The sequence below is a fragment of the Natrix helvetica genome (genome assembly GCF_964273705.1).
Source record: "Natrix helvetica genome assembly, chromosome: 1".
Lineage (NCBI taxonomy): Eukaryota > Metazoa > Chordata > Lepidosauria > Squamata > Natricidae > Natrix > Natrix helvetica.
The window spans coordinates 284,918,238-284,941,254 of record NC_138548.1 but is presented as its reverse complement, the minus strand read 5'-3'; the positions used below and the strand labels follow the sequence as shown (position 1 = coordinate 284,941,254).

General features: G+C 39.1%; 1 protein-coding gene across 5 annotated transcripts in view; it reads left to right on the top strand.

Moving 5' to 3' along the window:
* Positions 1–23,017, top strand: part of CAMK2A (calcium/calmodulin dependent protein kinase II alpha) — a 301,059-nt gene that overhangs the window by 102,669 nt on the left and 175,373 nt on the right. For all 5 annotated transcript variants that reach the window (XM_081942664.1, XM_081942663.1, XM_081942665.1 and 2 more), the window contains exons 5-10: positions 8,239–8,304; positions 9,917–9,989; positions 12,308–12,410; positions 14,239–14,322; positions 18,868–18,962; positions 21,698–21,820. In XM_081942664.1, the coding sequence (XP_081798790.1) occupies positions 8,239–8,304; positions 9,917–9,989; positions 12,308–12,410; positions 14,239–14,322; positions 18,868–18,962; positions 21,698–21,820 (544 nt within the window). The remainder of the gene's footprint in view (positions 1–8,238; positions 8,305–9,916; positions 9,990–12,307; positions 12,411–14,238; positions 14,323–18,867; positions 18,963–21,697; positions 21,821–23,017) is intronic.

Sequence of the window (23,017 nt, the reverse complement as noted above, 5' to 3'; positions counted from 1 at the left end):
GAGCCGATCAGGATTGAACCCCAGTCTGTGGGCAGAGTTTTCCTGCCATACTGCATTCTAATCACCGCGCCATCATACCTTAGCATCATGTTGCCAAGGATGGGAAAAACTGGTTTAGGGAATGAAAAACCTAATAACTTGCTCACTGATAACAGAGGATAGAATTTGTGATGCTGAAAGGCAATTGCCCTCTCCATAAATGGCCAAGACACAATGCAAATAAAACAAAACAAAACGTATACTTGATGGAAATCTCACTCATGCATAAAAGAAAGATGAAGTTATATGTGACAAATGTATGAATTAGGATTATACTCCTTCAAACTATGTTCATTGAAGAAGAAGAATTCCAAATCCATAGACATCCCTCTTTTTCCCCAGCAATGAAGATATTTCTCCCATATCCGAGAGAATCCACACTTCCTGTCATGTTCTGTTATATTGTCCTGACTGCAACACTGATTACATCTAATGATCTAATATTTGTAGGAGGGGTGGGTCGCTGCCGGTGTTACTGCTGGTGCGGTGTGTGCTGTTGCCTGTAAATAGGTCTGCGCATGTGCAGAACATTTAAAAAATGCCAAAGAAACATGCTGTGGCGACCAGGGAATTGGTTCGGAGGTGTGGCAAACATTCCACTACTGATTCGTCCGAACCAGTGCGAACTGGTAGCAACTCATCTCTGATTTGTAGGCCGCCTGGATTCATTCTCTTAATGGTTATTCTTGTGACACCAATGTAATTTTATTTCTCTAAATTTTGCTTTAATATTGGTAGAATATGTAGTACATTGAGATCATGTTTTTATCATTAGCAGAACAGAATAACAGAGTTGAAAGGGACCTTGGAGGTCTTCAAGTCTAACCTCCTGCTCAAGCACGAGATACTATATCGAGGCTGTCCAACCTAATCATGCTCATTAGTTTTATTGCAATTTTTATTTGTTGTCTCAAAAGTTGTCATCTTTTTGAATTAGTGAATGGCCAGACTGATTGATTGATTTAGCCCAGCCCCCAATCTCTCCACTCTAAAGAACCCAAGTACTCCCCTCACCCCGCTTGATTGGGCATCTGGCATTCTTTATCCAAATAATAATGTCAAGCTGTAATTACCCTTCAAAGCTTTAACTTTTCACAGTGTTTTTATTCAGTGCATTCAGCAAACCCCATTAATGTTTGTTCACCTTTAATGGTTGCACACATGTATTATACTCAGTCATTTCCAGGAAAGCTCCTGCCCTTGAGGGAATATCTAGCTTTAATTCATGCTTTTAAAAAATCCTATTTAACTTCATTTTGGTGATCTCAAAAAGTATCCAGGCAAATTAGAAAATAAAACTATTCTGAACAGCTTTTCTGTTTTGCTATTCATTATAGTTTTGCATATGCAAAAAACAGACCTGTTAATCTAGCATGGCATGCAGTCTTTTTTTTTTCCTTTTTTTTTTTTTGGTTCTTTCATTTTTTTTTCAGATTAAATTTTTATTATTGGAAAGTTTTACACAAAACAAAAAAAAATTTTAAAAAAACATTTTCTCCCTCCCCTCCCCCTCCCCCCACCCACTCCCCCATTTCCCCACCCTAACCCTCCCTAACCCAACCCCTGACTTCCCAGATAGAGACAGAAGCACAGTTACCAGCAAATCTGAAAAACAAATATCCCAATAATAATATGCATATATCAGAATAAGAACAAGATAATACAAAAAAGACAAAAAAGGAGAAAAACCATCATAACCTCCTTTCCAAAACCATTACTACATATTTATGAAACATTTCTCAACCAAATCCCATAGACACTTCCTTTGAACCGTACCTTAATTTTACAAAATCAATCCAGGGATACCAATCTATAATATACTTATCGTAAGAGTGATCTTTTAGATATACAGAAATTTTATCCATTTCGGCAAGATTTGCTACCTTAAGTATCCATTCTTCTATAGAGCATAATTCTGCTTTCTTCCAATATTGTGCTACCAGCAGTCTAGCTGCTGTAATCATATACAATATTAATTTAGTTTCAGCAACAGTGCAGTCAGGTACTATGCCCAATAGAAAAAATTGGGGAGAAAATTTAATTTTTCTTTTAAGAATCTTCTTCTGCATTATCCACCATATTTTAATCCATAAAGCCTTAACTTTCTTACAGGACCACCAAATATGAAAGTAAGAAGCGTTTGAACAGTCACACCTCCAGCACTTAGGATTGTAATTTGGATACATTTTAGACAGCTTAGCTGGATCTAAATGCCATCTATAAAACATCTTGTAAAAATTTTCCCTTAAATTCTGGGCTTGCGTAAACTTCACATTTCTAATCCAAATCTTCTCCCATGTATCTAGGGTTATAGGCTCCTCTATATTCTGTGCCCACTTTAACATACAATCCTTAACTAATTCAGAAGCAGAGTCTCTCTTTATCAAAATATTATATATTCTTTTAATATGAAATTGTCCTTGGTCCCTAATTTGCTCAGTCAACTCATCATACGTATTCTCAATACCTATCCTCATATCTTCCTTAAACCTAAATTGTAACTGTTGATATTGAAACCAAGTCTGAACAATCTTTTTATCTTTTAGTTCATCTATCAACTTTAGCTCCCAATGATTGTCTACCCAATCCAACAGTTGGACATATGTAGTTTCATCGTGCCTCTGTGTTATACTAATATTTTCTATCATATGCCTTGGTATTACCCAGTCAGGAATCTTACATTGCATACTGATGCTGATACTTCTTCCAGACTCTTAACAATGCAGACCTGTATATATGCGTTCTAAAAGCAAAATCCTGCTTTTTACCATACATTAAATACGCATGCCAACCATAAAGCAGATCATATCCTTCTAGATTAAGAATTCTCTCCTCCGTCATATTTATCCAGTTACTAATTACTCCCAGGACAGCTGCATCATAATACAACATCAGATTAGGCATTTTCAATCCTCCTCTCTCCCGCACATCTTGGATAATCTTCAACTTAACTCTGGGTTTTTTCCCATCCCATATAAACTTATTTATATCCCCTTGCCACTCTAACAAGGTAGCCTCTCTTTTAATTATTGGTATCATCTGGAACAAAAATAAAAACCTCGGTAGTATATTCATCTTAACTGCAGCTATCCTTCCTAAGAAAGACAGCTTCAATTTCCTCCACGAGGCCATTTCTTGTTGAACCTTATGCCAAAGCAGCTCATAATTATTTTTATAAAGTTTTGTATTAGAGTTTGTTAAATAAACCCCCAGATATTTAACTTTTTTAACTACTTCAAAACCCGATAACTGCTGGAGTCGTTCAGCTTGAGTACTAGACATATTCTTAAGCAACATTTTTGTCTTAGAATAATTCACCTTAAACCCCGAAACCGCCCCATAATCCAAAATCTCATGTAATAACGGTTCAATAGATTGTATAGGTTTCGAGATAGTAAGAACTAAGTCATCAGCAAAAGCTCTCAATTTATATTCATGATGCCTAATCCGAACACCTTGAATCTCTGTAGATTGACATATCCTATTCAACAATATTTCCAATACTAATACAAATATAAGTGGAGATAGGGGACATTCTTGTCTAGTTCCTTTCTCTATTTTACAATCTGTAGTTAAAGTGTTATTTATTATCAACCGAGCTGTCTGTTCTTGATATATAGCTCTAATAGCTTGTAAAAAATACCTACCCATACCCATCTTCTTCAATACCTCAATCAAAAATTGCCAGTGTACTTGATCAAAAGCTTTTTCAGCATCCAAAAATATCAAAGCCGCTGGGTATTGACTATTCTTTTCTAAATATTCCATAAGGTCCAGTACATACCTTACATTATACTTCATAAATCTACCTGATATAAATCCAGTCTGGTCTGGATGAATAATTTGCTGTAGTATCAGCATTAATCTATTAGCCAATACCTTTGCAAATATCTTATAGTCTACATTAAGTAAAGAAATAGGTCTATAATTTTTGGTTGTGATCCCTCCTGACCTTCTTTAGGTATCAGAGAAATAAAAGCTGTTTTCCAAGATGGGGGAATCTTTCCATTGACCATCACTTCCATAAAAAGTTTTTTAAGAGGTTCCACCATCTCTGCCATTAAGGTCTTGTAGTAAACAGCTGTAAGACCATCCGTCCCAGGCGCCTTCCCAGTCTTCAATTGAGTAATAGCCTCCCTTATCTCCTCAGTTGTTATTGGCTGGTCTAACCCTTCCTTCTGTTCTAATGTAAGTTGTGGAACTTTAACCCGTCCTAAATAATTAACTATACCAGATAATGTAATCTTATCCTTAGCATATAACTTAGAATAAAAATCTACGAACACCCTCTGAATATCTTTTTGTAGATAAACCATTTTACCCTTATCCTCAACCTTATCTATGATATTTTGAGTTCTCCTTTTCCGTAGATGATAAGCTAGCCACCTCCCAGGCTTATTGGCATTACAGAATGTATTATGCTTAAGGTATCTCAACTGTATTGTAGTCCGTTCTGCCACTAACATGTTCAGCTGCCCTTTCAACAATTTAATAGTAGTATAAATTGACCTATCTTGAGGGCTTGATATCAGCAATTTCTCTTTAATCTTAATCTCCTTCTCCAATTCTTTCAATTTAGCTTCTCTATCCCTTTTAATCTTATTATTCAAATAGATCAATATGCCCCTCATATAAGCCTTACTAGCGTCCCAAACCATCTCTGTTGAGGTGCCTTTATCCATGTTAAGCACAAAAAATTCTTTCAATTGTTTCTTACACTCCAACACATTCACATCATATTTAAATAATCCCTCATTAAGCCTCCAAGATCTTCGTTGAGTCATCAAGTCCTGTATCTCCATCATCACCGGGCTGTGGTCTGAAATAGTTCTCGGGAAAATCTTAACATCTTTAATCCTAGAAAGCAAATCATTTGATATTAACATAAAATCAATTCTAGAAAAAGACTGATGTCTGTCCGAGAAAAACGTATAGTCTCTTTCCTTCTCATTGCGGAGCCTCCAGACATCCATTAATTCCAATTCATCCTTCAGATCAAAAAAAGCTGAAGGCAACCGCCCTCTACAAGTTGAGGTTGAAGCTCCAGATCTATCCATCTGTGTGTCTATAACCCCATTCCAATCCCCCATAAAAACAAATGATTTGTAGTCCAAATCCGATATTCTCCTCTGCAAATCCTTAAAGTACTTCATCTGCTGTTGATTAGGGGCATAAATCCCAACAAGTAATATTTTCTGATCCAGTACCATAAGTTCCACTAAAATATATCTCCCTTGCAGATCTGCTTCCAATAAATTAGCTGACAAGTTTTTATTAACATACAGCACCAAACCATTCTTTTTTTCAGGAGCTGAGGCTACAAAGCATTGTCCCAATTTCCAATTGTCCAAAAAATTTTGATCACTAGACTTAATATGCGTCTCCTGAAGGCAAATTACATCATTTTTATGCTGTTTCAAATAATAAAAAACCTTTCTTCTTTTTTGTGGGGAATTAAGTCCATTAACATTCCAGGTCAGCAGCCTGACCATCGTCAAGCTTAGTTTGAAGCTTCTGAAGCATAGCCCTCATATCAGTAGGAAATCTCTTAGGCCTTGCTCCTCCCACGGCTTCAGATTGTGTAGGTACATCAACAGAGATACTCGAAGTTTGCTGTATAGTCTTCTCCATTTTCTTTGCCGTTGCTCTAGTAATTCTCTGTTCTTTAAATTCCAATCCCAAGCCTACTGCTTCTTCCAGTCTCTCCACAAGCTGTTTATCAACTGACGCAAGTGCCGAGGCTGCTATCTCTATTGGCTCCTGCTGAACAGGCTGGGTCTTTTCCGATTCCCATCCTGGCTCGCCAGCATTCAGAACCTTGGAATAAAAGTCTCTGGCCTTCTGAGTAGAATCCAATCGATATCTTTTCCCAGAGTAAATTAAAGTAACGCCAATTGGCAACTCCCATCTAAATTGCAGGTTACGTTTCTTCAGTTCATCCGTCAAAAATTTAAACTCTTTGCGCAGCCTAAGCATTTTCAATGGTATTTCTTTCAAAACTTTCACCTCCTGATCTCGCACAGTACATCTCTGATGATATGCAGCCTGTACAATCTCATTACGCAGGTATCTCCTTTCCAGATGAACCACCACATCTCTTGGCAAATTTTGCTGTCTTGCATACCAGGAGTTAACTCTGTAGGCTTTCTCAATCTGTTGGAGAATCTCTTTTGGATCCACTTGTAGAAGGGGGGCAAAAGCCTCCGCGCAAATCACCCTCAAATCTTCTCCTTTCCCGCTGTCTTTATCCTCTGGCAAACCCCTTACCCGCAAAACAGCCTCTAACTGCTTGTACTGGAATAGCAACTGCTCAAGTTCAATTCTATCCGCCCTCTCTTCCAACTTGTCTGCCCGGTATTCCAATTTTCCAACATCCTTCTGAGTCTCTTTAACCGCATCATCCAGGAATTCCAAATTTACAGCCAGTCCAGAAAGGGCAGAAACAACATCATTTCTAATATCTTGATTAGCCCGAGCTGCCTGATCCCTCATCTCTTCCATAGTTTGGTTCATTTGATCCATTTGGTCCTGTTGGCTTCTCATTTGTTGTTTCAAATCCAACATATTTTTCTCCATATTACCAAACTTAATGTTCAAAGTATCCAATATTTCTTTATTGGTAATTGCTGCAGGTGGTGGATTTTGGGATTGAGTTTGAGGTTGTGCCAACAAGGACAGCTGAGATTGTTGTAAAGGAGAGGAGGTGCCCTTAGGCTTGGTACCTCTCTGTGCAGCCATAACTTGCCAAGGCGCCAAGCAAGTCAAAAAAAAAAAAAAAAAAAAGGAAAATCCTCTTTTCTTCCCCCCCCCTTTTCAATTCCAACCACCAGATGGCACTGTTGTATAAGGTTTCAGTAAGAGTCAATTAAAGAGAACAAGCAGAGAAAGAAAAGTAGCCATTTTAAAAGGAAAAAGTTCTCCGTTTTTTTTCCCCCAAAGTGAAAGTCTTTGTTATAAAGCTGTAGAATAATAAGAGAAAGCAGAAAAAAAAACCCAAAAATACTTGCAACCACCGCTTCAGTCTCAGTCTGTCCGTTACAATTCAGCACCAATCAACAATGTATACGGAGACGTGCCTTCCAGAGCTTGCCCTGCAAAGCAGGGGGATCCAGCTGTTGGAGCTTCCTCTCGGGCTACCTGGGGAGCACCGCTTCTACCTCCAGGAGTTCCTTCCTGGAGGGTCCAAACGGGCTCAACCCAGCCCGAAAAAGCTCTCCTCCGCCTCTTTGCCCGAAGCAGAGGATTTTCGCCCCTGGGAATCGGCGAAACAATCAGCTGTAGATCGGACGCTCTAAAGGGAGCGTCCTTTGCCCTGGTGGCATCCGCCGGAAGTCCGGCATGCAGTCTTTTTTATCTTATAACTAATCTTACTATGAATATGGCTAATTACAATATCCTTCAGATATGTATTCGTATATTGGTATCTTGCTTTATCAAACATATACGTATTTCATAGTTGCTAGTTTATTACGGCATTACAGGTGGTCCTCAATTTATAAGCCCAATTGGGCCTCAGATTTCTGTTGCTAAGTGAAACATTGGTTAAGTGAGTTTTGCTCATTTTAGGACTTTTCTTGCCACAGTTGTTAAGTGAATCATTGTAGTTCTTAAGTTAGTAACATGGTTGCTAAGTGAATCTGGCTTCTCCATTGAATTTGCTGGTCAGAAGGTTGTGAAAGGTGGTCCCATGACCCTGGGAAACTGCAACCAATATAAATATGAGTCAGTTGCAAAGCATCTGAATTTTGATCATGTGTCCACGGGAATGCGGCAACAGTTGTAAGGATAAACAATGGTCATAAGTCACTTTTTTCAGAGCCGCTGTAACTTTAAATAGTCACCGAATGAACTGTTGTAAATCCAGGACTACCTGTATATAAGTGAACAAAAAACAATGGTAATACGTCGTTCCCTACAGTTAATCACTATTTTTTTTAAAAAAATATCAAACCTCAATATATATGAGCATGCATTTAGGTCAGAATAACCATACTGTGTTAAGACCTGATATCGGTTAAGATTGACAGGGTTCATCATGAGATTAGGAGAACAGAGTGAGCCCACTATCCTCTACAATTCAGCCTACATCTCTTTCTATCTTGTACTTACCTAAATTTGGGTCAAGGTCCTTACATAGTACATGTGATTGTTTGGCATTGTCAATCAATGGAAGCTGATTCTCCTTTCCTTTCTTTTCAGTGTAACTGGAGGGGAGCTGTTTGAAGACATTGTTGCCAGAGAATACTATAGTGAAGCAGATGCTAGGTAGGTACTGGAAGGTAACAGGTTACAAACTAAGGCAATGTTTTCCAACTTTGGCAGTTTTAAGATTGGTTGATTTAAGATTGGTGGAACTTTCAGAATTCCCAGTCTGTTAGCAGGCAGACTGACAAATTCTGGGAGTTGAAGTCCACACGTTTTAAAGTTGCTACGGCTGAAAAACACTTGTCTAGAAAAACTGGTTTCTAAATTTTCTATCTGGAATTGATAGGCCAGAAGGATGAAAACATTACTTTTTTCACTTATAAAATTTATTTTCAGCTCTTTGCTCTGTTAGGCCTGCCTGCTTCTTCTGTTAGGACTACATTTCAACCATGCCTTTTGTGATGCTGTGTATCTCCAAGCTTTGATTTCACTGAAACAAGAGAAAAAAATATTGTTTGTAATGACAGGTGGGCGAAGGCTTAATGGGGATTCAGATAGTTACAGGTGATTACCATGTTTTGTGGTCAAAATTATACAAGGGATCACACATCGTGCTGTACTGCGGTTTATTAAATGAGAACATATTTATTATAAAGTATGATTTATACAAAATAAACCAGGTTTACATAACATGTTAAACTGAACTCAACGAAGCTATACAATCTGTGAACCCATCGTAACTGAATTGCAACTGAGATTGGTGGTCTTCAGCCTTCCCTAGAAAAAGGAAAATCCTCTAAGCCAAAGGTGTGCTCCCTTTGATTTAGATAATCAAGAATAATGTATGCCTTTCAATCTCCCAAATAATGAATTTCCTTTTCAGTTCAGTTCCATTTTTATGGTACTTAATTTGTATCTGAATTTCCAATTTAAATTTGATCATTTAAAATTCAATGTAATGCTGACATAGGTGGGTATTGGGCCTTTGTGAGGTAAATGTTTTCCTCCAATTTGTAAAGCAAATTCAAGATGAGCTCTGTATCTAACGCAGAGGAGTTAATCCATGAGATTGCCTTGCAGAAGGTAAAAGATACCCAATTCAATGCAAACAAATTTGGTGCAGGCTTGAAATTCAAACCCAATTGCATTTTCGCATCTGTGAATTGAGTCTTCTGTCTGTTCTGCCACCTGTGTCTTTATGTTTCCTGCATGATACCTATACCTCATCTAGCAACCCTGGTGAGATCTACCAACAAAATGGTTCTTATGGCTACCATATCAGATCTGCCAAATGTTAATGAGTAATAAATGATGCCAAATAGTGGAGCCTCCTCACTGCTATCTCACTGTTATCTGGAGTTTTGCAGCCCAGCAATGGTAGCCCTGTTGGGATGGTCGTGCCATCTAAAATCATCATTTATGTGAGAAGGTTGCTTTTGCTATCACCTCATAAAGAAACCTCTAAGTTCTTTTTGTTTGTTTCTCACAGAAAGGAGCCTTAGTAACTCTAAAGATTCCCTGGTTGGTTTTCATTACACAGTCAGATTTCTCTTTGTTAAATAAAATTGTAATGAAAGCTTGTTCTGCTTGGCTCTCAGCAGAAAAGCACATAGGAAGATAGAAAATGAGAGGAGGAGTGAAGCATGAAATGGAGACCACTGAGAAACATTATCTCGGGCCATTACCCATAACGAGGAATATGACATAATGTGACAATGTTTCTTCTTCCTAGCCATTGTATTCAGCAGATCCTGGAAGCTGTCTTGCATTGTCATCAGATGGGTGTGGTGCATCGAGATTTAAAGGTAAAATATTTATACATTGTAAAATTGAAAGAACTTAAAAGCATTCCTCTGGTTAAACTTCCTTCACAAAACCTAGAGTGAAAGTGTAGTCCATGAAATAAAAATCTTCGCTTGTTAGTGTGCAATTTAAGCTGTTGATTTAAGCTGTTATGGCCTGGCACCTGTATATATATCTGCAGGACCACTTATGCATACCAGTAACAGCTCAACCAATTCAATCAAACAGAGGAACTGCTTCAGATTCCCGGACTCTCTTTGCTAACATTTGAAAAGCTTGTAAAGAAAGTCTTCTCTTGATTATAGCAAGCCATCTTCATTTCCTATTTTTATCACTTATAGCTTTCTGTGTCGCTCCAGTTCTTTAATTGTTTTATAATTAGATTGATATTTTATTTGGCTTTATACCTTACATAAGCTGCCAGGAATCTCTGGACTGCAGTGGGTAATAAACAAACACCCTTATGCAATTGCTTACTGTTGAAGGATTTTTCCGTTTGAAAGGTTCTGTGAAAATTTAAGTCTTTTTAGCCATCATCCCATAAAAAAGTGGAGGTCTGACTTCTGACTTAAGGGGGGCAACATTTTTCATAATGAGGAGGCTGTTACTGAAAAAGACATTGTATAGACCACTGAGTAACAAACTTCAGGGGCCAGGAGTCTCTGTTGTACTCTCTCCAAGTAGACTGTATGAGGCAGGCAGAATCCCCCTGAAGTAGATTGTCCAAAGCAGGGGTGTCAAATTCAATTTCATTGATAGTGGCATCAGGGTCGTGTTTGACCTCAGGGGAGGGGAGATGTGGCTAGGGGGAGCATGGCCAGGTTGATGTCACTCATGTTGAGGCACCTGTGGTGGCATGAGAACTCTGCTAATGGAAATGGAGCTCGGGAGGGCCACACACCAGAGCTCTGTTTTAGCTGGCAGAGGGTTACAAGAAGCCATCATGGCCGGAAACGGAGCTCAGGAGGGCTATGTGTGGTTTTCCTGAGCTCCATTTTTGTGGCTGATCCTTTGCTGTTTCAATGGTGGTCCTGTAGGCCAAATCTAAGCACCTTGTGGTCCATAATTTGGCCCACGGGCCTGGAGTTTGACACCTCTGGTCCAAAGTAAAGGAGGATTTAAGACTTAAACTACATTATAGTTAACAATCAGTACTTTGAATTGGGCTTGGAAGCTTACTGGCAACTAATGCACCTTCTTCCCGGTCGGTGTGGTTCTATTGAATTGGTGGTCAGTAAATTGCAATCATATTCTGTTATCAGCTGTAGCTTCTGGGTCAGCTCACCACCAGCCCCATGTAGAGCAAATTGCAATAATCTAAGTTAATAGTATCCATGTCAATGGTATTCTGACATATCATCATTATTCCCATAGAAGCCTTTACAGTATTTCTTTTGATGTTCTCTCACTTCAGTTTCAGCTCAAAGCATTTCTCACTTTTATTCTGAATTCTATTTGCTTAATTTTTTTCTTAAATGATTTTTTTTATTCATTAAAATACTGCATTTTTTTTCTGCCACTTTTAATCTTAATTTCTTTTCTCTCATTTGCAGCTTCCATTTTCTGTCTTAATACATTGTATGGCATGGTTCAACCTCTTTTTTAAATCAATCTTTCTATATATTGTTTCTCATCCACAACCTCTTCTCTTTATCTTTTTAAATGTTTGCTTATTAGCCTTCCTATTAAAATATATTTATGGCTCTCACCACATTTCCCAGAAATATAGATTTGTCATCTTAGAGATGTAAACGGCTGTGATTGAGCCAGTTTGGACCAGTTCAGGTGAACCGGATGTTAATTTTAATCTGGTTCACCAAACTGGTAGTTGAAAGGACTGGCTGACCTTGCCCACCCATCCCCTCCCCTCCCAGGAGTCTCCACGCAACCCATTTTGATTGCCAGGTAAATGCAGGGCCCACGCGGAGGCTCTGGGAGGGTGAAGAATGGGGCTACCGGAAATACCGGAAGTCCAAAAATGGGTCCGTTTTCGGCCTCTGGAGGGCCTCTGGAGTCTGGGAGGCCATTTTCGCCCTCACGGAAGCTCAAGGAAAGCCTCCAGAGCCTGGGGTGGGTGAAAAAGCCTCCCTCCCCACTGTGATGCAGGAAGATGACTAGGCCACACCCCCATGGCCATGCCCACCCAGCAACTGGGCAGAGAACCGCTTGCTTAAAATTTTCAATCCCACCCCCGGATGTAAAGGTGCGCCAAGTTTCGTGTTCTGTTTATTACACTTTTGCACCTCAGTCACAAGAGAAAAGTGGGAGCTTTTTTCCTTTGCATTTTTTATTGTTCCCTTCTCATTTTTTTCTCTTAAAGCCAGAGAACCTCTTGCTGGCCTCCAAACTGAAGGGAGCTGCTGTTAAACTAGCTGATTTTGGTCTTGCTATTGAAGTGGAAGGAGAACAGCAGGCCTGGTTTGGTGAGTAGAAGAAAACTGGGCTTACAGAGGTTCCATTTTTTGTGTGTATGTAATTGGGAAAAATACATTTTTCTCTCTCAGTAAAATGAAGCAGGGCATTAATTCTGCACTCCTGTGAAGTGGTATTTTTCTACAACTAAATTAATACTTTCCTCTGGTTGTTGTATTTTTCCCCTTCTTACTCCATTTTAGTTTGTATTCATGTTTATTCTTGTTTATTAAAACTTTCAATAAAGTTATATTAAAAAAGAAAGAATGTAAACTGGTATAAGGCTGAAGCCAGCAAGTCAGGGAATCAATACCTCCCAGTCTGGGAAGAGCCAAATCTCAGTCACCCAATGCCACCAAGCAAACCACCATGTATCTGTTAATTTGACAAAGCGAGGAGGAAGAATCCAACAGTTTCAATACTGAAGTACACTGTATGTGTGTAAAAACTCTTTATTCTCTGCTCTGAGAGGATCAATCAGCTGCTGTGTTAAAGCTTTATTCTGGCCAAGTCATTCCTAAGCATCTTCTGCTAGGTCAATCTAAAGGATTAAACTTCTGGAGAGCTGTGATTATTTATAACATGTCAGATGTATGAGAATGTATATTGCTGAAACAGTCTGTATTCTAAAACTAATTACTTCAATGGAGTTTCTGTTTTGAAAAAAGTCAACCACCCTGATTTAGGCTAAGTAAAGTGCTCTAATATAAAGGGATCACAGAAACGAATATGTTCACTATGGCCGTATTAGTCTTCCCCAGTGGCATTTATTTAGACATTTCTTTCTGTGCCTTTGTGTGTACAATATTATACAATATTAAAGTTAGCTACCACTCCAGTTGAGAGAAAGTATGTATTTACAGACAGACAGACATAAATCTGGAATACTAGCTGGGGTTTAATTAAGTCATAATAACTGCAAGCTGATTAGGTCATCCTAATGTCTGTTACTATTGTATCTTTGAGCTGTAGACACAGGCTGTTAAGGGAATACCTTTATAATTCCTAAACCATAAATACATTTTGCAAATACACTAGTGCAGCACACGCTTCTGCAACCAAAAAGGTCCCAGAAGGATCTTGAATAACAAGGCTGTAAAAGATGATTGCTTTGAGACTTCACAGAGCTGTCTTCGGTTTGATCTGGTAGCGCTCGTCTAGCTGGGCCAGCGGTGGGATGCAAGGCGCTTTCAGTTGGCCGTTGCCTGTCCTTCATAATCCCTCAAAACACACTGGAGGATGATTAGTGATCCTCTTCAAATCTATGAGACTTGCAGCTGTGAAAATCAAGAGTGAAATCATTGCTCGACTGCCAAAGGCCCCGCAGCAATAAATATCCTCCCATTCCAGAGGGGAAGAAAGCAAAGGAAGACAAGACCAAGGCCTGCCTGCTGTTTTTGTTTGCAGGCTAACAAAACTTTGTCATTTTCATGTCTCATCGAGCAAGAGCTAGGAAGCAATCAAGCCAGCATTCCCCATACAGGACTTTATAGAGTGAACTCAAAACCAGGAGGAGGAGTTCCCTCCAGTGGGGAAATAGATTGCCTGCAGTCGCAGCTTTAGGGGAGGGAAAAATAGGGCTGTTTGGGAAGCATTTGGGAGTAGCCAGAGCAGTAAACCCGGATCCAAATAGAGTAGAAGTTAGAAGAACAGCTCCCATAGTGTGTGTATCATAATAGAATGCGAGGCTCGGGAGATGACAATTATCCCTGCTAATTCAGCTCTTCATATTTATCATGTAATGAGAAATCCCAAGACCGAGAATTGTTCTAAATGAAAAGTTGTTGATTCTCCTGGGGGCAAATGGTGTAATTAGCTGTCTATTTTGACAATTAACAGGTTTTGCAGGCACTCCAGGTTACCTTTCTCCTGAAGTGCTCCGGAAGGATCCCTATGGCAAAGCTGTTGACCTTTGGGCATGTGGTAAGTGAAACCGTATTTCAAAGGATGCTGAAGACAGTAACTTAGGGCAGCAGCCCCCAAACGTTTGGACACCAAACGTTCCGTAGAGAGGGGTTTTTCCACAGATAGAAGGCATGGTTTCATGGGTTGCCTATACCCCTTAGATGGGGCTGCATTTGTTCATGTAGCCTGGTTTCTGGCATGCTGTGTAGCGGTGCAGGTCCATGGACTGGGGGTTGAGAACCCCTGACTTAGGAACAGAAAGAGGGTTCCTACTACCAGTTTTTTTGTCTATTTGTAGCTTGTCTGTGGGGTTGGCTATTTATGAAAATATTTAATGGAATGCCTTCCCCAACTGGTGTGCTCTATATGTTTTCAGAAATCACTTTGTTGGGCGGAGGGAAATAAGCATTTGATATTTGATAGATTGGAGGGCATTAATTTGGAAAAGCTAGAGTCCATATCACCATTAGCCCAAGTAACAGGTTAAAATGAAATCCTATGAGAAAAAAATATGACCCTGCAAGTCCCTCCTTTGAGTTGTTATTCCCAGACATTTTTTTTTGCTTATTGTGCATCATCCCTGCCCACACTCCATAACACAAGGGTGCCTACCCAGGCAAGCCATAGCACCCTCCTGCCTGGCCATACTCACACAACTAGCTGTGATGTTACACTTTAGGATTGTTTAATGACAGAAATCCTGGTCCCAATTATCCTCGTTAAGTAAGGACCTCTGCTTAGTTATAGACAGTGCAGATGTTATGTGCATTAAGAGTTTTTGCTCTCCAACATGCATCAGAATAGTTTGATGATATATGCAAACTTCTCCAACTGAGTGCTATCTTTTAAATAAAAATAATGTATGGACAAGATAAAACATCTTGGTCCCAACACTCATCCTTGAACTTCTCTCCATTGAAAACAATGGCCACGTATTCCTATGCTTTTATTTCTCATCAGTAATAAAAAAATATTAGGACAAATCATCTAATCCCATAAGAGATAAAGGTACTCAAGAACTTTTTATGAGGAATGTTGTCAAGGCCTTGTGAAAATCTAGATATACAATATTGACAGGATCTCACCATCCATGGCTTGCTGGACTGCAAAAACTCTAAATGATTCATGAGACAGATTCCCCTCTTCAGAATCCATGCTGGTTTTCCTTCAGCAAGATTTATCCCTCTGTGGGCTCAGTTTGTTTTTGGTTTGATTATAGTTTCTTCCAATTTGCCTGGAACATGTTAAACTGCCTGGGCTGTAATTTTCTGGATCTCCCACAGATCCCTTTTAAAATATTGGATGAAGGCCGTTATTAATGCTTCCTAGGTCATTAAAGCTTGCTTTCTCCAGCACAGGGAGTGACTATTCCTGATTCCTAGGATTGACTTATTGTAATAAATCCTTGTCAAAATCAAATCATTTATTCCAGCACCCTATTTCCATAGCAGAGCAAAACAACTTAGTTGAGGAAATACTCACATTCCTAATGTAGCCATTATGTCAACAAATTATAAGGGCAGACTGGATTGCCCTCCTTCCTGTTACGCTAAAAGGAAGCAAGGAAGGAAGCCAGAATCTAGTGGTTTAAATTGCCTATAAATAGGTTTCACATCTGAAAGCAAACTTATTTGCCAGAAATCTGGTGTTTTTACTGCAACCTTATTCCTAATAAATCTTAGTAAGCTGAGAATTGTTCCTTGTTATTTCACCCCCATTCTGATAGATGTGAGGAACAAAAGTCACCCTGTTTGCAATTTAACACCTTTTTACAACAACATTCATAATAAAAATATTGAAGTGCTTTCATGCTGCAGATTTTTTAAAAAATGACAGGTTGATTATCATTCTGATCTTTTCATCTTTCCTATTACCTATTTCCTTAGCTTCTTATGAATTATAATTTTGCTTATTTACTGAGTTTGTAGCTTATGATTGATGATGATTATATTTTATGATTATGATCATGATTACTTGTTGCTTGCAAGTACACTGAGAGCTTATGCACCGGAGACAAATTCCTTGTGTATCCAATCACATAATGCCAATAAAGAATTCTAATGACTAGAAAAATAAAAAATTGAGAAATGTTAACTTTTATTTTTCTCTTCTCTACTGATATCCAACCCCACTTGGACAGTTATTACAACAAAAATAAAGATCAGTGTCAGAAGATCATTGCTTTCAAAAGTTTGGCTCAGCTTTGTCTCAGACAATGGGTTCTACATGCTTAAAGCTGAAGGACTTTAAAACGTTCTTTGAATTCTCCATTGATGGTGTACTGAGTCGAGGTGGCACAGTGATTTGAGTGCAGCACTGAAGGATACAGTACTTCAGCTGACTGCTAACTGCAGTTCAGCAGTTCAAATCTCACCAGGCTCAAGGTTGACTCAACCTACCATTCTGGTAAAATGAGGACCCAGATTGTAATATGCTGACTCTGTAAACCTCTTAGAGAGGGCTGTAAAAGCACTATGAAGCAGTATATAAGTCTAAGTGCTATTGCTATTGGGAGAAAATGCAATCATATAGAAAGTGATTGTCAAAGCTTTCAGACTTTTTTTTTTGAAACAAAGTTTTATTGGTTTTTTTAAAATTTACAAGGAAAAAGGTAGTGGAAAAGGTATACAAATTTTGGCAGTTGCAAAGTGCGGTAGGCGCCCCCTCCCTCCAAACTCATAGTATACATCTAAATAAAAATCATTAATACATAGTAGTATATAGTCAGCATATTAATTCCATTAGTACTTTCGGTCAGTTTATGTCAAAAAGATTTTCTTATTCATTTTTGTGATCTGAGCTTTCTTGGTATTGCCCCATCTCCCCCCGCTGACAGAGCTCCAGCCCCTCCCGTGTCCTGCATGTCTGTTATAGGATCTTCTGTTTTTTTTAGGTGTGTTTTGTTTTTTTCCATAAAGGCCTGTGCCTCTATGGGTGTGTTGATTCTAATTCTTGTCTCCTCCCACAATATTAACATACCTTCAGGCATAAACCATCTGAACCACACCCCCTTCTGGTATAATTTATTCGCTAATTGCGAATAATTTTTTCTTTTTCCCCTCACTTTCTTGGGGATCTGCTTCAGGATGGTTATTTCCCTTTCTTGGTATGTCAAGGCTTGTCCCCTTTGTGCACTCAGAATTTCATCTCTTGTGCTTTTTCTAAGGAATTTAATGTGTACCTCCCTGGGTACGTTGTGTGTTCTAGCATAAGCTGAATTCACTCTATAAACCAGGTCTATCTCCCACCCCATCTGTTGTTTTTCTTTATGGATGTATTCAGCCAAAATACTTGTCATTATGTCCCTTGTGTTTTCATCATCTGCTTCCACCACATTTTGGAATCTAAGATAAAAGGACATTCTCTCAAACTCTATTTTCATCTGTTGGGTGTCAAGTTCTTTGTTTCCCTTCTGCACCTCCTCCACCCCCTCCCTAAAGCTTTCAGACTTTTTAGCCAATCACCAATACAATATAATACAATGCAATAGCAGAGTTGGAAGAGACCTTGGAGGTCTTCTAGTCCACCCCCTGCCTAGGCAGGAAACCCTATAACGTTTCAGACAAATGGCTATCCAACATCTTCTTAAAGACTTCCAGTGTTGGGGCATTCACAACTTCTGGAGGCAAGCTGTTCCACTGATTAACTGTTCTAACTGTCAGGAAATTTCTCCTCAGTTCTAAGTTGCTTCTCTCCTTGATTAGTTTCCACCCATTGCTTCTTGTTCTACCCTCAGGTGCCCTGGAGAATAGTTTGACTCCCTTTTCTTTGTGGCAACCTCTGAGAAGACAAGTCTCCTGAAGCCTGGGCTGCCTAGTAAACCTGCTATAGGTAATCCTCGACTTGCAACCATTTGTTTAGTGACCATTCAAAATTTGAATGGCACTGAAAAGGGGACTTATGATCAGTCCTCACACTTATAGCCATTGTGGTATCCCCATAATCACACGATCAAAATTTGGGCACTTGGAGACCTGCATTTATGACTGTCCCAGGGTCATGTAATCATCAGTTGTGACTTTCTCAGCCAGCTTCCGACAAGTAAAGTCAGTGGGTGAAATCATTCACTTAACCATGTGATTCGCTTAACAACATGGCAAAAAAGGGAGTAAAATCAGGCACAACTGCCTTGGAAATTCTGGTCCCAATTTTGGTCATAAGTCGAGGACTACCTGTATCTATTTGTAGAACTGTATCTAACTATTCCTTCCAATAGGTAGATAAATGTAGTCACTGCTATCGTTCAGTGAAAAGCCAATGCCAGAGATATTTGTTACAAATTTTCATGAGGAATTGCGGGTCTTATTTTCAGGCAAATGATGATACTGATGATTCACACTGAACTGCAAAGAGCTCACACTTACGCCTGAATCCTTGACATTTCAGTTAAGAATTAACCATTTTATACAACATCGGGATGATGTTGGCAATACAGGAAGATACTCAGCTCTTGACTCATCTCATTTTTTTGATCTTGCTCACTGAGTAGGCCAATTCAGATCTCCTGTGTCAATCAACTCCTTTCCACTAGCTTATGTAACAATGTTCCCTCTGAACACACAGGAGTTATTCTCTATATTCTACTGGTTGGCTATCCTCCTTTCTGGGATGAGGATCAACACCGATTATATCAGCAGATCAAAGCTGGAGCCTACGATGTAAGCGATCCTCCCTTTCATATTCCTCTTCTCTCTCCCACCTTAATTTGTGTCAATAACTTTTCCTCACTTGCTTTATTTATGCACTGCCATATTGGAAACCAATCTAAATATCAATCTAATGTTGGATATCAGTCTAATGTTAATATGTTGGGCTTAGGGGTTAGGTTATGCTGACATCCACACTTGGGTAATTGGGGCTGATAAACCATGATTCTGAACTGCTGTTCAACACCAGTTTCATTCAGTTCTAGCAAGATATATGAAGAATGTAGAGAGATACTGAAAGCTGTAATTCAACAAGATTTGGAAATCATAGACTCTTATTCCAGATTAATGTTCCCCTCAGACTGTTTTATATTGTGAGCTTGTCATGAAGAAAGCTGGACCTTCTATCTTTATTTAACATATTTCTATGTCACCTTCGCCAGCAAAGTCTCTCAGCAGCTTATGTAGAACAAGTGCTGATTTAAAGGTCTACAATGTGAGTAAAACAATTACAAAATAATATAAAAATAACAATGACTGTTTTTGTTGTATCTACAAAAAGGAACACGTGAGACTATAGTAAAGAAGGAATAGCAACAAGGAGAGTTTATGAACAATGTAGTATCTGCTGGAACATGACCTCTCTGCGTGAGATGGGATGGTTTTTTCCTTCCTGTGGCAGCTCTGTATCAAACAGATCTGTTGCCTCTGTGGGGAGTTTTCTTTCTTTTTAGGGGGGAGCTTAGGTTGATAAAATGACCTCTTTGAACCCTCTTTCAAAACAGTGGTCTCTCTGTCCACAATGTGGACTTTGCTGTCTTCAAAATAATGTCCTGAAGTGTGGCCATCTATATTAAAATTGAACAGTCTTCTTTCAACAGAGGGGAAGTGATACAACACCACCTATCCCCTGTGTACCACACAATCCTTTCTGCAGTCCCAAGAAGGTTCCACATCCATTTGCACTCTGGTTCAGGTGACCCTGAGAGTACAGATAAACTCCCAAGTGGCCTCAACAGCTCTCAGCGCGTAACGAGTGACCTCAGTCATTCTTTGCAGATGACTGCAAAGAATATAAATCTTTCCATTTCCCACCATTCAATCAGAATTGAAGAAGCTTCTTGGATGAGAATTAAAACATTCTTAAGGAACAAAAACTAAGCAAGTCTAGTTGCTTTTTGAAAAATACCTTTGGGACAACATGACCTGGTTGATTGAGAATCTCCATAAATTATCTTATCCCATTTCAAACTACTTTGATGGTGGGCTTCAGGTGGCTTTGGTCTGCCTGATGATGATTTTTATCTAGGAATCGATAGATGGAGCTTGAATTCATTGGTTCCCATTGACATCTCAATGGGTTTTGATTGCCTCTAGATCAGGGCTGTCAAACTCCTGGCCCATGGGCCAGATGTACTGGCCATACCCACACCCGGTTTAACTAATGGGGAGGGGGGGAGTCCCAATATGTCAGGTGATGCCACTGTGATTATGTAAGTTTGACACTCCTGCTCTAAATCATCTGACAAACTTGGAAATAAGAAGCACAACTTTGCAGTGGACCTATTGCTATCTCTCTCAGGTAGATTTCAGATAATGCTGCATCCTCAACGTGGAAGCTGTGATATGGTATCCTCCAGAACTCCTTTATGTATCTTATGCTTTTCAATGTCTAGAAGAAGTAGCTGGAGGGAAATAAACAAGAGAACTGGAGCTGAATGCTATATTGATGATACTCCTTCTCCTTGATGTCTTTAGGAAATGGAATGGCTCTCCTGAATGCCTTCTTGCAGTTAGTAATGGGCTGGATGGGTGATAATTTCTTGAAACTAGACCCAGACCAGAGAGAAGTGCTCAAAAAGAGGTTCCTATTCTAGACTAAATCACTCTCTGATTTTCAAGGTTAAAGCAAGGCCAAATGTGCCTTTGAAGAGCTCCAGGAAATATACCAACCATGTATGTCTTTCAGAAGATAGTGACCTTAGAGTACATTAATAGTGGCCAGAGTGATAACAACCAGATTTAAATAGAGTAATACCCTCTGTTTGGATCTGTTATTTCTGTCTAGCCTGCAACATACTGCACAAACTTGTCCAGGCCATCAACAGCAGTAAAAAAAACCTGACTTGAAAGTGTGCATGCACACATACTAATATGCACATAGGTTATCTTCAAAGCTTTACATGATTTAGTTCTAGGCTATAGTTTTTGGATTGAACTTTCACACTTCCTGAGAACTTGTAAAAATGTTTGCCTGTAATTCCTCTTGGAATGCATTCTCTGTAATGTGGACCAGCCTAATACCTTTATAAGTGTTTTTAAAATACCCTTTCAACTCATCTTGAAATGGGTGAATGGGCGAAATGGAGATGGGCAATTAAGAAATATGACATTTAAATGAATATTTTTGTACTGCATTTAACTGTTGTACTAATTTCCTCCTAGTCAGCTACGTACCAAGGGAAAACTCATACATGACATGAACTTCTAATTTGTTTTTATTGCTTTTAAAATAATGACATAAAATAAAGAACAACAAAAATACAAAGCTAATAAGATAAAATACATACATCTAGATTTTTTTTCTATTTTCTTTGACAATGTGTGTATTCAGAATATCTACTTAATACTTGGACTGTGAATCATTTTGGGCTTTTGGTATAATTACTATCTCAGAGAAATACATTGTGTCTTAATTCTCTCCTGCAGAAGAGAGAATGAGGAGTTTTATCTTCTTGTACTTGCAGTTTCCTTCTCCTGAGTGGGATACTGTTACTCCTGAAGCAAAAGACCTCATCAATAAAATGTTAACAATCAACCCATCCAAACGTATCACAGCAGCGGAAGCTCTGAAGCATCCATGGATATCAGTAAGTGCATAGTGAATCATACTTTTATTAGTAGCTGCCTGGTGTCAGGTTTCCAAATAGCATCCAAAATTAAATCAGAGTCCAAGGCAAAGTATTGCTAAAAGTTCCAATTTATTCAGAGAGCCATGTTGGCACATCTGGGAAAACCCGAATCTGAAAGCTTCCCAGTTTTCCCCACCCAGTTGAAAGTTCATGATCTTGCCCCCACACCCTTTTACCTTTTACCTTTTATTTCGATTTTTATACCGCCCCCTCTCCCCAAAGGGACTCGGGGCATCCATCACATGGTCCAATCTTCCAATGCCAAGCTGGCAGTTCCACCCATCCAGTTCCGGTCAGGTGCAGAGGTGTAGAGACAAAAGATGACCTTGGATTCTAGAAAGGAATTTTATTTTGGCTACATAGTATTTAAGTCTGTACCATCCCCCCCTCTCATTTTCCCATAATAGAAACGGCATAGTAGAATAATAGAAAATGTGGCAGGCCAAAGATCCAAAAGGAATATGGCTGCAGGCCTGACACCTGGATTTTGATAATCTCCAGGTGACAGTGTTCTCCCATTTTAAGTGGGAGGGGTCTGCAACATGAAAACCCAGGGCCTTCTAAATCCTTCCATTCAAGCCCTCCAAAATCTTTCAAGTTTCCTTTTGAATTCCTGAGAAAGTTGCTCTCTGAACTGTCCAGAGTTTTTGGTAGTTGGCACAGGGTATACATTGAATAAATAAACATTGTAGTGTTTAAGATTAAAGAAAGGAAATATTTTAAACACAGAAGTAATGGTCATGTTGAGTGCTATTTTAATTTAATTTAAACTTAATTTCTTAAAGCAAATTGCTGAAGGAACAAGTATGGCTCTTGACCACAAAAAGTTAACAGCCTCCAAATGTTCTTGTTGCAAGGAAAATGTTTACCTTCCTAGTAAAGAATATGCAAAACTATGCAGAAAAGCACATGAGATCAGTCAAGCTGATACTTCATTGCTCCATTAAAAAAACACCACAAAATCTAATTGGGCTAAATGTCGAGTCTTTTTGTAACATTAATGTGGAGCAGCATTCTGCCACAGGTTGTCTTGTAGAGCCACAGGAGGGTGTACGGATGTCTTTCAATACTTAATCACTGCCTTCTTCATATCACCAATATATTTGAGTCTCTGCAGAAAAGCCAGCTTGTAATGTCCTTCAGTAAAAACAACAG